Below are 13,813 nucleotides of genomic sequence, written 5' to 3'. Positions count from 1 at the left end.
ACACTAAAAGATAAATTAATGGACATTTTTATAATAAATTCAAGTGAAGATGATGATAGTTCTTCAGAAGAAGAAGAAATTTATCAATTAGAATTATGAAACAAAAATTATCATCCAACTCGGAACAAATAGTTCGATTCCGTTTAGGATGTTGGAATCCTACTCAAAAGAATTATAGTACTATTAAAAAAGAAATTTTAGCTATTGTATTATGTATTTCTAAATTTCAAGATGATTTGTTGAATCAAAAGTTTTTGCTTAGAATAGATTGCAAATCAGCCAAGGAAGTTTTAATTAAAGATGTGAAAAACCTGGCTGCTAAATAAATATTTGCCAGATGGCAAGCTATATTAAGTATTTTTGAATTATATTATATTATATTATTTTATAATAAATAGCTCATATTAGTATATTATTGAATTTAAATCTATAAGTTCTAGTTATATAACTATATAATTATACTAATATTTATGATAAATATATAGATAAATACATATTTTTATAACATATATATAATATTAGAATTGGAGTATAAAGTCAGAATCGAATCGGTTCAGAATTAGAGTTTGTCCAGTAACACCTCCAACTCTAATTGAAAAATTAAAAAAGAAATTGGACTCCAACTTCATTTAGAGTCGAGCGGAACTAGAACGGAATTGAATTAAAAATCAAATTTTCAGATTTTTGCTCCGCATGAACTAGGGTGCATATTGGAAGTGCAGTTTGGTATGCACCCTATCTTTTTCTTTTTTTATTATTTTTAAGAAAATTGATATAAATACAAAGAAATTATATAAAAATAAATTTACAAACTGACGTAAATTTATAGAATTCGTTAAATCAACTTTGTAATAATAATAATTTTATAATCTAATATATTATATTAAATAATATCAATTTATGTGTTTATTTTGTATAATCTTTTTGTAGATAAAGTATTTTTGTTTTTTTTTAACCCACCCGCAGAAGAACGCATGTTCCTTTACAAATTTTCTCTTCCCTGCAACGCTCGTACCACTCTCTGACCTTCTCTCTAGGTCTCTTTTGCTGGCTCAAGGTAAAACCCACATCACTGTGTTCTCCGCATAAATTGTTTGCGTTTGAACTTGTAACGAATATTTTCTATCGCTTTGCTCTTATTCGTTTTGAATTTAGTGATCGGAATTGTTGTTTTGATTTAATCTCTTTTCGAGTTGACCGTGTTTGAGATTTCGAATCCGTTGAGTATCTGTTTGCGGGAGGGATAGCATTGTCTGGTTGAAATCTGTAATGAGTTTTGATCTCTTCGGATTCCTCTTTTTCTTTACTCCTCCCATTCTATAGCCCAAAATCCTTGCGTAAAGAGGGGGAGAGAGAGAGAGAGAGAGCTTGTAAAAAGTGGTTCAGCTTCTCGCGGAACATACGCGACACAGCTACGCCACCAAATCCAATCCCTGGAGGGAAGGTCCCAGAGCACTAAGGAGAGAGCGAGTGGGCCTGAGTGTCCCGTCACTAGAAATAGGATCCGGAGGACTGTTAACAGAGCTTATGACGGTGTACTGTCTGGAGGTGCTGTCGGAGAAGGGATCATTCGAGCCTTTTTGGTGGAAGAGCAAAAGTTTGTGAAGAAGGTCAAAAGGAAAACCAAGCCCCAAGGAGTTAAACTATATGGTTTAGCGAGTTTCAAGCAGCTTTAGCGTAATTTTGACCTTGGCAGAGTGGCGAACTATGGCGAAGTAATTTGAGTTGTTCTGATTTGGATCTTCTTTTGCATTTAGGCTAGTTTAATGCATGATTTCAAGCTCCCATTTTGTCAACAAATCCACCGTTCTAAGATTTTTTTTGGTTAAAATGTGATGTGATACTATTTTTCTGCTAAAAGAATAAAAATCTTTGGTTTGGTCTCATTGGTCAGATTTTAGTCTTTCTTTTGAATTTTGAGATTTTTAATTTCTAAAGCTTTCTTTTTTCTATACATTTATAAAGTATGGGGGAAATGTTTTCTCTGATCGAATACATTGTGTATCTTTCATGGAAGTCTATTGGAAAATTGAATTACTGACATTGGGTAAGTTTCAGCCGAAGTTTGAAATCTTGTTGAAAAAAAAAAACAACATTGATTCCAGTTTAGGAACTACTTAGGCCTTCGATTGCGTAATTGGACTCTAGTAAAACTTGAGGGTTAAGGACTTACAGTAAAAAAAGGATTTATTCTTGTTTGTTCATAGTGCTATATCACATAAATGACTTTAAAGTTTTATAGGAGATATTTTAAAACATGCATAAGTTATTGTCAAATAAAGCATGTGTTACATGCATTATTTATAATGAATAGGACAATTTCTAAGAAAGGGATTATATTTTTTTTATTGTGCAAAGAAACGAAAGAAAGATGTAAAGAATGGCACGTGTTTAAGGAAAATGAATATTTTGAGATTTTAATGTCCTAATGAATAAGCCTGATATTGAGGCTGAGATGGAGTGCAACCACTATGGGTGATCCATCGCCGGAGAGAAAGTTTCCACCCATGTGTTAGTTTGATGGATAGGAAAGTCACTCAACCTGGGGCAAGGTTGAGAAGGGGTCCCTTCTGGTTACACATAGCCCCTGCATACAGGCAAAATTTTATACTGGCCAAAGGTTAGCAAGTGATAGATTATAAAAGCTCCAAGCATGTTAGGGAAGTAAGAGTAGTTTGTTTATTGTGGACAATGTACATTTATGTATATTTTAAGGGTCGATAAATGTTATGAGTTCAGTACTTGTCTATAATTATATGCATCCACTTCAATTGCAAAGAAATTCAATAATATTCCAGTAGGCTGTTTCATGTATGTGATGAAAGTGTTAACTTCCCCAAAATATTTTTAACTCAACTGTTTTTAATTGGTTGGGTATATTTTTACTGAATTTTCCACTCACCCGGTCTTATTTTCCTCCCCAAATGCAGGAGCATGCAAGTACGAGGCTGAAATGTCTAAGGATAGATGGGGATTTTTATCAGAAGAGCTTAGTAGGAAGATTTGTTTAATAAGTTTTGTCATAGCACGCAGAGTTTTATGAGAATGATAATGTCATTTCACTCGAAAGCAATCTCTCTCTCTTCTATATCTATGTCTAAACTCTCCCAAATCAAGCTCGTGGCGATCCTTTTCGCAGCACTAAGCTTCACTGACCGCTCCACCACAGCTTCTCCGAATCACCGCCAATACAATATGGGAGATCTTGTACCCTTATATGTCAACAAAGTGGGGCCCCTCAACAATCCTAGGTACCCCAAATTCTGAGTATATCAACCTCTCCATTTCTCATCTGAACTCACTTCCAATCCTAATATGTATACATATTGATCTTTATGTTTATTTGTGTTCTCTCGCAGTGAGACCTACTACTACTATGACTTGCCATTCTGCCGCCCAGGTTAGCTACTTCAGCATGTAATAAGATTTTAGCGATCTTTGTCGTTTCCTTAGCCCTAAATATAACTTACATATTCTATGGGTGTTTTTATTTGTTGAGCTTTGCCATGTTCAATGGCCAATCATGTTGCCCTCTGAGTCAGATTGCTCAATATGAGTAACCTATATATATAAAAAAAAAAAGTGTTTGATATGAATTCGTGTTTACATGTGGTAGTTGTTAGATTTACATTTTGTGCTACTTTTAAGCAGTAGAAGTTGAGTTTTCTATGTTGTGGCTTGCAGATCCAGTAATCCAGAAGAAGGAATCCTTTGGTGAAGTCTTGAATGGTGATCGTTTGACCAATGCTTTATATGAGTTGAAATTCCGGGAGAACATAACTGGGAAGACCCTTTGCCAGAAGAGGCTTAGAGTTCCTGAAGTTGCTAAGTTCAGGGATGTTGTGAGCGAAGATTTTTACTTCCAGATGTATTTTGATGATCTTCCATTGTGGGGGTTCATTGGGAAAGTTGAAGAGGAGAGTGAGATTCTGGGTGAGGAGGGCCCTAAGTATTATCTCTTTAAACATGTTCAGTTTAATGCTCTTTACAATGGGGACCGAGTTGTAGAAATACACGCATTTAGTGATCCTAATCATGTTGTGGAGATAAAAGAAGATGCTGAAATTGATGTTACTTTCACTTATTCAGTTATTTGGAATGAGAGCGCAGCCAAGTTTGAGAACAGGATGGACAAATATACGAGGACTTCATCAGTGCCAATTATCCGCCAAATTCATTGGCTCTCATTTATTAATTCAATTGTTATTATTGTACTCTTGATGGGATTGCTTGCCTTGCTTTTAATGCGGCGTCTCAAGAATGATATGAGAAAGTAATTGCACTGCTCAGCCTTCTCTGTTTTGGGGGCCAGCTATGTAGGTGGTTATTTTACTTTTTCTGCCTAAACTTCTTCATTTATTTCAGGTGTGCCGATGGGGATGAAGAAGAAGAAGATAAGGAGGTTGGTTGGAAATATGTTCATGGTGACGTCTTTAGACGTCCTCCCAATTTGTCCTTGTTTTGTGCTGTCTTGGGTGTGGGTACCCAGCTGCTAACCCTGTAAGACACTTTTAACCATTTTCTTAATTGATTGTATCAGTGTATCAAAACTACATTTGCAATATATACTTTGAGTAGCATCATCCGGGCTTTTAGGTGTCAGGGGACACCTTATTAGATAGTACTCTACTTGCCTTTCGTTGACATGCAGGGTTACCTTTATTCCATGCCCTGCAGTAATATGGCATTTTATGCCTAGTTAATATTTTCATTTTCCAATTAGATACCTCCAGAGTTCATTATGATGTTGGATGGTCTGTAGTGTCTTGGTGGACCTTGATTGGCAGATTTCTTGCATCTCTATACAGCTGGTACTTTTGCTGATGGATGTCATCTTCTTTAAGCTTGTGTACTTTGGATCCAGCTTAATGAACTGCGATTGCATTTTTTTTTTAATCGGTCTGCGACTTTATTAATGCATATCAGTCGGTCTATACTAACTAGCAAATCGTGATGGGGATAGAAAGGGGTGCTTCGGCACTTAACATACAGATATGCATTGCAGAGGTCATGTATGCCATTCAGGCTAACTGTTTTTCAATATCTTTGACTTATGAGAATACAAATTGAACGTTTTTTTCAACTTGTCTCTGCATTTTCCCTTCAGGGTTTTTGTCTTATTCTTATTGGCATTTCTCGGTGTCCTCTATCCTTACAATCGTGGAGCTTTGTTCACATCTCTCGTCTTGATATATTCACTTTCATCTGTGGTTGGTGGGTACATTGCTGCTTCTTTCCACAATCAATTTGCTGAGACTGGATGGGTAAGAGCTCAATGCTTTTTCAGTGCATTGTTTGTCTGCAATTTCCTTCGTAACTTGTTATCCTTGTGACAAAGACAATATTTGATTCCAGGAAAGGAGTGTTCGTCTTGTTGGGATTCTGTATCTGGGTCCGTTTGTTGTGACAGCATCTATTCTTAATACAGTTGCCATATCTTATGGAGCCACAGCCGCACTTCCATTTGGCACCATTATATTGATTCTTCTTATGTGTACATGCGTTGCTATTCCATTACTTGCTTTTGGAGGGGTGATTGGATATCGTTTTAGATCTGAATTTCAAGCACCTTGTGCCACAAAGCGATTCCCCCGAGAGATTCCACCATTAGCTTGGTACCGAAAAACACCTTGTCAAATGTTTATTGCAGGTCTTCTATCTTTGAGTGCAATTGTCCTTGAGTTACACCACTTATATGCAAGCATGTGGGGCTACAAAATATGCACACTTGCCAGCATTTTATTTATCACCTTCATCCTCGTCATTCTACTAACTTCAATGCTAAGTGTTGGCTTGACATATATTCAGCTTTCTGTGGAAGACCATGAATGGTGGTGGAGGTATGTATAGCACATGCAATATACTCGTTCCTTTCAGATGATAATTGGGTTCTGAAATTGTCACTCCATAGCTTGAAAAGTAAAAGTTAAGAATTTTTTGAGGATGAATATGGCATCTTCTGTTTGTGAGGCTTGAAATAATAAATGGTCTGTTCCTCACATCTTTTCAGGAGGGCTCAATATCAGTGGTTTGACCAAATTTTGAACACCGTAGGTCATGTTTGAACACTAACTAGATGAGGCAGAATGATAGTGAAATTTTTCCTGTTTATAGCAAAATGGGCTGCTTGGTCTCAAATACTTCATCTGAATCTGAAGGCTCTGTCCAGTTTATTATAATAGACCATTTATGTTTTAAGGATCAGATGGTCATCTTTTTACTTGTCTTTCTGGATTTTGGAAGGATTTTTTTTTTCTTTTATTGCTTCATACTTCCTTTTTTATCTATAGCAGTCGAACATCCTTCTATCTCCATTGCAACAAAAACGTAAATACCGCACACAATTTTAAGCAGATGTATAATTGGAGTTTTGGGATAGCTTCTTCGTTGAAGGAAAGAGACCATGAATCTTCTGCTTCTTTATTTTTGCATTATATTTAGTGTATTGACTGCATGTTTTCTTTGGCTGATGCAGATCGATGTTGTGTGGAGGCTCGCCAGCCATTTTTATGTTTGGCTATAGCATCTACTTCTATGCCAGGTCAAATATGAACAGTTTCATGCAGCTATCCTTCTTTATTGGCTATAATGCTTGTATGTGCTATGCATTCTTCCTGATTCTGGGTACAATCAGTTTTCGCGCTTCCTTAATGTTTGTTCGTCGTATATACCAAGCTGTTAAAAGCGAATGAATATGCTTTTCTGCATTCAAGTGATGATACAATGCTCCATCTTTCTCTTCTCCCCTTAAATCCATACATACAGGCGGATATGCATTTGCATTTCTTGTGTCTGCGGGGTGAGAGGGTACAAAATAGTCTATCTAGATTGTAACATTTACAAAATTCGTTCATATCTATGAAAAAAATTCCGTCACTCACCCACTGACACATGCATGTTGCAAGCACTAATGCTTGTGCATAGACGCAGAGACAAGAAGATTGTGAGAATTATACAATTCCTTCTAATTGGAGAGATCCATGTATTAGTTTGATTGGAAGTCTCCGTTTGAATTCAGAAATAAGTTGAAATGGTTTTAAATGAGTTAAATAAAATATTGTTAAAATATTATTTTTCAATATTATTATTGTTTTAAAATTTGTAAAAGTTGAATTGTTTATTATATTTTGTGTAAAAATTTAGAAAAGTTGTAATAATGAGATGGGTTTCCAATCCAAATAAGATCAATTGTACTGCTTTGACTGCAACTCAGTGAGTGTTTCCCTGTTATATTGGAGAGATCTGGTGTTTGTGTGTTGAGATCCTGACACATAAGATGAAAGAGTGAGCGTTGACCTCAGAGGAGAGTGTTTGTGTAGAAATTTGAAAAAGTTGTAATGATGAGATGAGTTTCCAATTTAAATAAGATCAATTGCACTGCTTTGACTGCAACTCAGAGAGTGTTTCCCTGTTATATTGGAGAGTTCTGGTGTTTGTGCATTGAGATCCCGACACATAAGATGAAAGAGTGAGCGTTGACCTCAGAGGAGGATCGAGAGATATTGGCTGTGGAAATTTGGGGTTTTTTTTTTTTTTTTAATTCTTAACCCGTTTTGTAATGGCTAAAATGGTGAGATTTTCAGGCTTATTGAAGGTGATTTTGAGACAAAATGATGCGAATGTTTGAGTTTGAGAGAGAGTGTGTCGGTGCGAGATGAGAACTTGAAAGAACAACAAGATTTTAAGCTTCGTTTGGATACAGAAATATTCTTATTTTATCTCACATCATTATTATAATTTTTTTAAATTTTCATATAAAATATAATAAATAATTTAATTTTTCAAATTTTAAAATAATAATAATATTAAAAATAATATTTTATTCAATTCATTTAAAATTATTTCATCTCATCTCACTATTCAAATGAGTTTTAAATATTTTATAAGTAAACATAAATTTTTACAATTGGAAGATTTGTATTTTCGATAACTTTTTATATCATTCTGAGCAATCTGAAATGATCACATTTATCGGCCATAAAATATTAAAATGGTCACTGGCTACAGTAGATGATAAAATTTTCAGCTTTGGCCACCCACACGTTTGGCGGATTTTGCTGCAAAAGCCTTTTCTTTTTCAATAATATTTTTTAATAAAAAAAATTCTATGCATTATCTTCACAAATTATATATTACATTTACTTATTTTTCTCTTATTAAATATGTGGTGTTGGATGATGAGTAAAATAATTCTACTAGTTTTAAAAGAATAAAATAAAAAATAAAAATAAATATAATGTGTGAGGATGATAAGTAGCGAAACTCTATTTTTAATAGCTAGAAATAAATTGATGCTAAAAATTGATATTTGTTGTTGAGTGGAGAAAAAAAGAGTTTTATATCTGAAAGAAATATACGGTTTTGTTTTTTTTTGTATTTTTCCTTCGTTTTATTTACTGCCCCTTTCTCTCTCTAGAAGAAAATAATTATAGGTAATAAAAACTTTCTTTCTAAAAAGACCCAATAAATCAACATCCATTGTTATTTATTTAATTTTTTAGCTGAGTTCGAGCAACATCTCTTTCTAGGTAATATCATCACCATTTTTTTCATAGAAACTTATTTTGTTGCTTCTTTTTGTTTTTTTTTTAATCATTATAATGTACAGTTGTTTAGTAATTATCCACAAAATGTATTTTGTCCTTGAAAATAATATCTTTATTATGATAATAATTATTAAAATATATACTTTTATATTGTTTATTTTATTATTATAAGGAGTAGTGAAAGATTAATGAATTTTTTCTGGTTAGTCTGATTTCAATTTGTTAAAAAAAAGAAATATTTTAACCACAAAGAGATTACATAAAAATAATTTCACAAATTGATGTAGCTTGATGTGGTTCGCTAGATTGTAAAGTTATTTTTGTTATAAAGTAGATCTAATATATCAGATGAAACCACGTCAGTTTGTAAGATTATTTTGTGTAATTCTTTTATGGATGTAGTAGTGCTCAAAAAAATGGAATTTGTGATTCAATGATGTCTTTTATTGAAAATGTTAAATATAGTCATAGAATGTGCAAGCGCTGCGCACTCGTTTTAAAAATGAATGGATAAATATGAAACTCACATAAAAATTATTTTTTTAATGGTGGACTATACTCTGCTTCAAAGGAGTGCGCGACGTTTCTACGCTTCATAACTATATATAATATTAATCTAATATTAATTAAATTAAATCATATTAAGCGGACAAGCCTATGAGTAATTATATTCTCTATACTACCATATATATTTTGAGATAGAATAAAATAATCTAATATAGAAGAAATATAGAATTATTATTCAAACGATCAAAACATATCAAAGCTGGGCTTTAGACCAAATTTGAATAATATTACTCAAAACCCATATCAGATGTGGGCCATGAATCCGAGCTGGGCTAAGGTCAAGGCCACTCACCCAATGCCCAGCCCACCATGGCTCCTGACACAAGTACATTTTTCTTAGGGTTTATCAGCCATGCCCGTTCTTCCCATCGCTATATATGCTGAATGCTTAGCCGTCAGAAATCCCGATAGAGTCGTGGAGTTCCTCTTTGTTCTGGGTAACTTCTCTCTCTCCCCTACCCCCTTGCTTCATTTCTAGGTCTGTAGTCCTCTTTTTGTTTCCCGAGAAGTCACGGGAAATAATGTGGAGTTTTGAATGTTCGAGTCATGTGTTTTTATTTTTCGATCTTGAATCATAATATATCTGGATGTATATTTCTGTAAGATGGCCTTCCTTTTGACGTTATATGGTTTTGTTTGCAGGAGGAAAATATTTTAGTTGGACTGTGGAAAAAACAGACTTTCAAATATGAGGTATTCGAAATCTCAGCTTGTGGGTGCCTTTTTTTCGTATGCCGAATCATGTCAGGAGGGTCTAGCTTTTGGAGTTTTGACGTAGTAAATGTGGAAGCTTTTGTGATGATTAGCAATGCAAATTGTATAATTGATAATAATCGGATGAGATTTGATGGGTTAAGACTATTGAAATTGTATTTCATTTGTTTTTGAACCTTTTCATTTTATGGTTTTTGTTAAATAACTTTGTTGGATTTTATTGTTTTAAATACTGGTAGAGTACTTATCCTATATGCAGGAACATGTTTAGTCCTCTCTCACCTCTCACCGAAGCTAAACTTGCCCATTGATGGCTGTAGGCTAGTTGGAATGTTCTCAATACTGTTTCGTTTTTCTTCAGTAAAGCTGCGAATAGAGGTTGTGTATGCTTGTTTTAGTCGGTCTCTTTGTTTATTGGGGTTGTGATCTGTTGAAATGTGTTGGCAGAATCATGATTATGTTGCTGTAGATTATTAGTTTTTATTAGGACTGGCGTTCAATGGTGTTGCTTATAAACTGAACATTGAAGGCTAGTGCTTTCTCTCGCTCTGAGTCCCCCAAGCACTTCATTATTCTGTCGTCATTAGTAGAAATCTTATCATGTGATAATTATGAAGGAAGTAATCAAGGTGATGCATTTTAGTATATCTTATCTGACTTGTTTGATCCTTGTACAGTAAGCTTCAGAGTGATGCTGTAAGAGAGGCTATCTCCACCCTCTTCAACGGATCCAAAGATAAGAAGCGTAATTTCACCGAGACCATTGAACTCCAGATTGGGCTGAAAAATTATGATCCCCAGAAGGATAAGCGATTCAGTGGTTCTGTTAAGTTGCCACACATCCCTCGTCCCAAGATGAAAGTCTGCATGCTTGGAGATGCCCAACATGTTGAAGAGGTACTGATACTACTGTACATGGCTGAAACAAAAAAATTGTAGCAACTTTTTTATAGGTTCCATCTCGAACAAGGCTCCACATCTTTACTTGTTTCCTTATATCGTGTAGATTCAAGTGCCTATGGTCTTTTGGTTTCTTTGATGGTTGTACTGATTGTCGTTGTCTCTGAAGATTGTTATGACCTCTTATTCTGAGCTTTGTCATTTATAACCTAATCCATGTGATGGGGACATGTTACGTGGGCCGGGGTTTAACCGGATTAAAGACATTTTGCATTTGCAGTCTCTGGGATTACTCATCTTTAAAAAATAAATGTGCAATGTTATTAAATATTTTGGAAAGAAATCTGTCTAACATTTAGAAGGAAAGGAAAGTTTTTGTACGTCATATAATTTTACATATCGATTTATGGATTTTTGCAATGTGTACTTGTAAATACTGCACCTTTTGAATTTCTCCTCTGTGAGATATTGTCAATTGAAAGTAAAATCTTCACATTGTTTTTCCATTGAGAGCATGACGGGGAAGATATGTCTGAGGAAATTGTACAGAAAAACATGCAGATATCAATATCTTAGCAAGTGATTACTCGATTTTGTGAATCCTTGTCTTTCATGTTTGGATATCTGCTCTCTGGCAACCATCGTCCCTACCATATCCCTATTTTCACTTGTTAGCATTATTACTTGGTTGCTTTTAGTATACAGATTTAAAGTAGTTCTGCTAATTATTGGGTGAGTGCACTGATTCTTTAATTTCAAGCTTTCTAAGTGGTGTGTATAAAATCTTGCATTTGTCTTGCTCTCTGGTGGTAAGTTGAATTTTTGTTACGTACTCTTTTCCACGCTTGCATTTATTTTCCCTATGTTTTCTAACTTTGTGCCTGCTTCAGAATAAGTTGTTTTACATTATTTACAATGTCATGCAGGCCGAGAAGATTGGTCTAGATTATATGGATGTTGAAGCATTGAAAAAGCTTAACAAAAACAAGAAGTTGGTTAAGAAACTTGCCAAGAAATACCATGCCTTTTTAGCATCAGAAGCTGTCATTAAGCAGATCCCTCGTCTTTTGGGCCCTGGCCTCAACAAGGCAGGCAAGTATATTATATAAATATATTACACATCTCCTTTTGGCTGTTATCTCTACAGGACATTTTTTAATAATGATTTTGTTTTGGCTTGTGTATCTTTTTGTTGTTTACATTATTTGATGGTTTAAAATATAAGCAATATGGAAATTAATTAGTTATGCCTTTTTTTCCCTTGTCACTCCTTCATTGAGTTGTTGTATTCGATATTGGAGATTATATTTTGAGATTTTATTTAGCAGCAGTAGATGCATAATATATTTTTTACCTTTTGCCTTTGAAGACTCTATTATTACTTGATAGACTTTTTAATTGGGCCTATTGTGGTGCGATTCTGTTTGTTTATTATTGACACAGGCAAGTTCCCAACGCTTGTTACTCATCAAGAATCAATCGAGTCCAAAGTTAATGAGACGAAAGCTATGGTTAAGTTCCAATTGAAGAAGGTTCTTTGCATGGGAGTTGCTGTTGGGAATGTTGCAATGGAGGAGAAGCAGGTCTTCCAAAATGTTCAAATGAGTGTTAATTTTCTTGTTTCATTGTTGAAAAAGAACTGGCAAAATGTAAGTTCTCTTCCTCTGTATTCTGTAATGTAGATGACTGTTTGTATTTTATAAGTTAGATAACTGAATTTCTTATTAGATGTAGACTAATTTAACCTTCTGTTTGAGTTCTTTGAACACCTCTGTCTCTTTGATTTTTTCTAGTCATCAGAAAAAAATCATATTTTGATCTGTCTGAATGATCTATGGCACGACCATATGTTGAGTCTTTTGTCTGGATGGTTCCTTATAAATGGCCCTGTGCACATATGTAGTAGTCACACTGTTCACACGTTTGCTACATACTGCAACAAAACAATAAAATCCAACCACTCATTCCAAAAGATTGACCACAACATTCTGCAGCAATTTGGCTCTGACGTTTTTATTTTAAAGCAAATAGGGTACTGTTTGTCAAGAGTGCTTTCCGCTTCTATTGCCTTTTGGGAAACTAACGTATTGGCTTTATAAAATCATTTATTATCTACACCTTAAGAGCCAGTTTGGATTGAGAACTCATCTCACAACTATTCATATTACTATTCACAAATTTTAACTCACAAATCTCACTACCATTCACAAACCATCTCATCTCATCTCATCTCATCTCTCAATCATCTTATTGGGTACCAGATAATGCTGTGTTTTGTGTTTCATCCTCCTTTTAGTTTGCATTCTTAAGAAGATCTTCATGTGTTTTGATTTTAAAATTTTAAAGTATTACATGTTTCATTGTGTTTTGACATTGTTTTTCTTGAAATCAGGTGAGGAGTTTGTCGCTTAAGACTACCATGGGGAAGCCAGTACGCGTATACTGAGTTCTTGGCAAGGGAGTTTTGTAGGAAAAGCTTATGCGAGCTGTAATACTACTACTTGCAAGTAATATTTTTTTTTTTCAAATGGTCAAGGTTTCTTGTTGGTTGGCTGTTACCTTCCTCTGTTCTTCGGATAGGTAGATAACATATGGTCTTAAATTTGTTTTGTTGAACTTATGATGCATTGTTGAATGTTTTCTTGAAGTTTGGCCATGTCTACTGCATTTTTCACACCGATTCTGGACGTAATTACGACTGGAACATCCACAACTGTCATTTGTTCGGGTCAACCCGGCAATCGCAGGGTGGCCCGAACCGCTCTACCCACGTGGTGATGGCTGCACCGGCTGAGATGGCAGCCACCACTAGTGGTTTTGTTATCTTCCCCCCCCCCCCCCTCTCTCTCTTAATTTTCAATTTTTAATAATAAAAAATTATTTTTTATGATGAAATTCAAATTTTTTAACAATTAATTTGATTTATTTTTTAAGATTATAGATGGCATGTGGCAGTTTTTTATTGGGCTGTGTTTTCCATTAATGTTGATAGATGAAAAACGGATGGATATATTTTTAAAAAAATATTTTAGCTACAAATAGATTATATAAAAGTAATCTTATAAATTAACGTGTATTTATATGAT

The 13,813-nt window shown here is 34.5% G+C and overlaps 2 protein-coding genes across 4 annotated transcripts; both read left to right on the top strand.

The window, feature by feature from the left end:
• Positions 1 to 902: 902 nt before the first annotated feature.
• On the top strand, positions 903 to 6,716 carry LOC121241287 (transmembrane 9 superfamily member 5-like). 3 transcript variants are annotated; one of them, XM_041138994.1, is made up of 9 exons: positions 903 to 1,057; positions 2,931 to 3,251; positions 3,360 to 3,400; positions 3,685 to 3,933; positions 4,090 to 4,273; positions 4,366 to 4,500; positions 5,108 to 5,264; positions 5,356 to 5,840; positions 6,476 to 6,716. In XM_041138994.1, exons 2-9 carry the CDS (start codon positions 3,040 to 3,042, stop codon positions 6,690 to 6,692), a joined length of 1,680 nt encoding a protein of 559 aa, XP_040994928.1. In that variant the 5' UTR covers positions 903 to 1,057; positions 2,931 to 3,039; the 3' UTR covers positions 6,693 to 6,716. The 3 variants fall into 3 exon arrangements, with proteins under 3 accessions (XP_040994928.1, XP_040994925.1, XP_040994926.1); XM_041138991.1 differs by having other exon boundaries at positions 3,685 to 4,273; XM_041138992.1 differs by lacking the exon at positions 903 to 1,057 and adding an exon at positions 1,066 to 1,725 and having other exon boundaries at positions 3,685 to 4,273.
• Positions 6,717 to 9,442: 2,726 nt separating this feature from the next.
• LOC121241361 (60S ribosomal protein L10a) lies at positions 9,443 to 13,374 on the top strand. The gene is made up of 6 exons (XM_041139097.1): positions 9,443 to 9,550; positions 9,756 to 9,806; positions 10,505 to 10,724; positions 11,654 to 11,819; positions 12,171 to 12,376; positions 13,120 to 13,374. The coding sequence occupies exons 2-6, from the start codon at positions 9,802 to 9,804 to the stop codon at positions 13,171 to 13,173; spliced, it is 651 nt and encodes a 216-aa protein (XP_040995031.1). The 5' UTR covers positions 9,443 to 9,550; positions 9,756 to 9,801; the 3' UTR covers positions 13,174 to 13,374.
• Positions 13,375 to 13,813: the final 439 nt, after the last annotated feature.

Source organism: Juglans microcarpa x Juglans regia, chromosome 7S (assembly GCF_004785595.1).
Source record: "Juglans microcarpa x Juglans regia isolate MS1-56 chromosome 7S, Jm3101_v1.0, whole genome shotgun sequence".
Classification (NCBI taxonomy): domain Eukaryota; kingdom Viridiplantae; phylum Streptophyta; class Magnoliopsida; order Fagales; family Juglandaceae; genus Juglans; species Juglans microcarpa x Juglans regia.
Note: the sequence above shows the minus strand (reverse complement) of the source record. Positions and strands in the feature narration are given on the sequence as shown.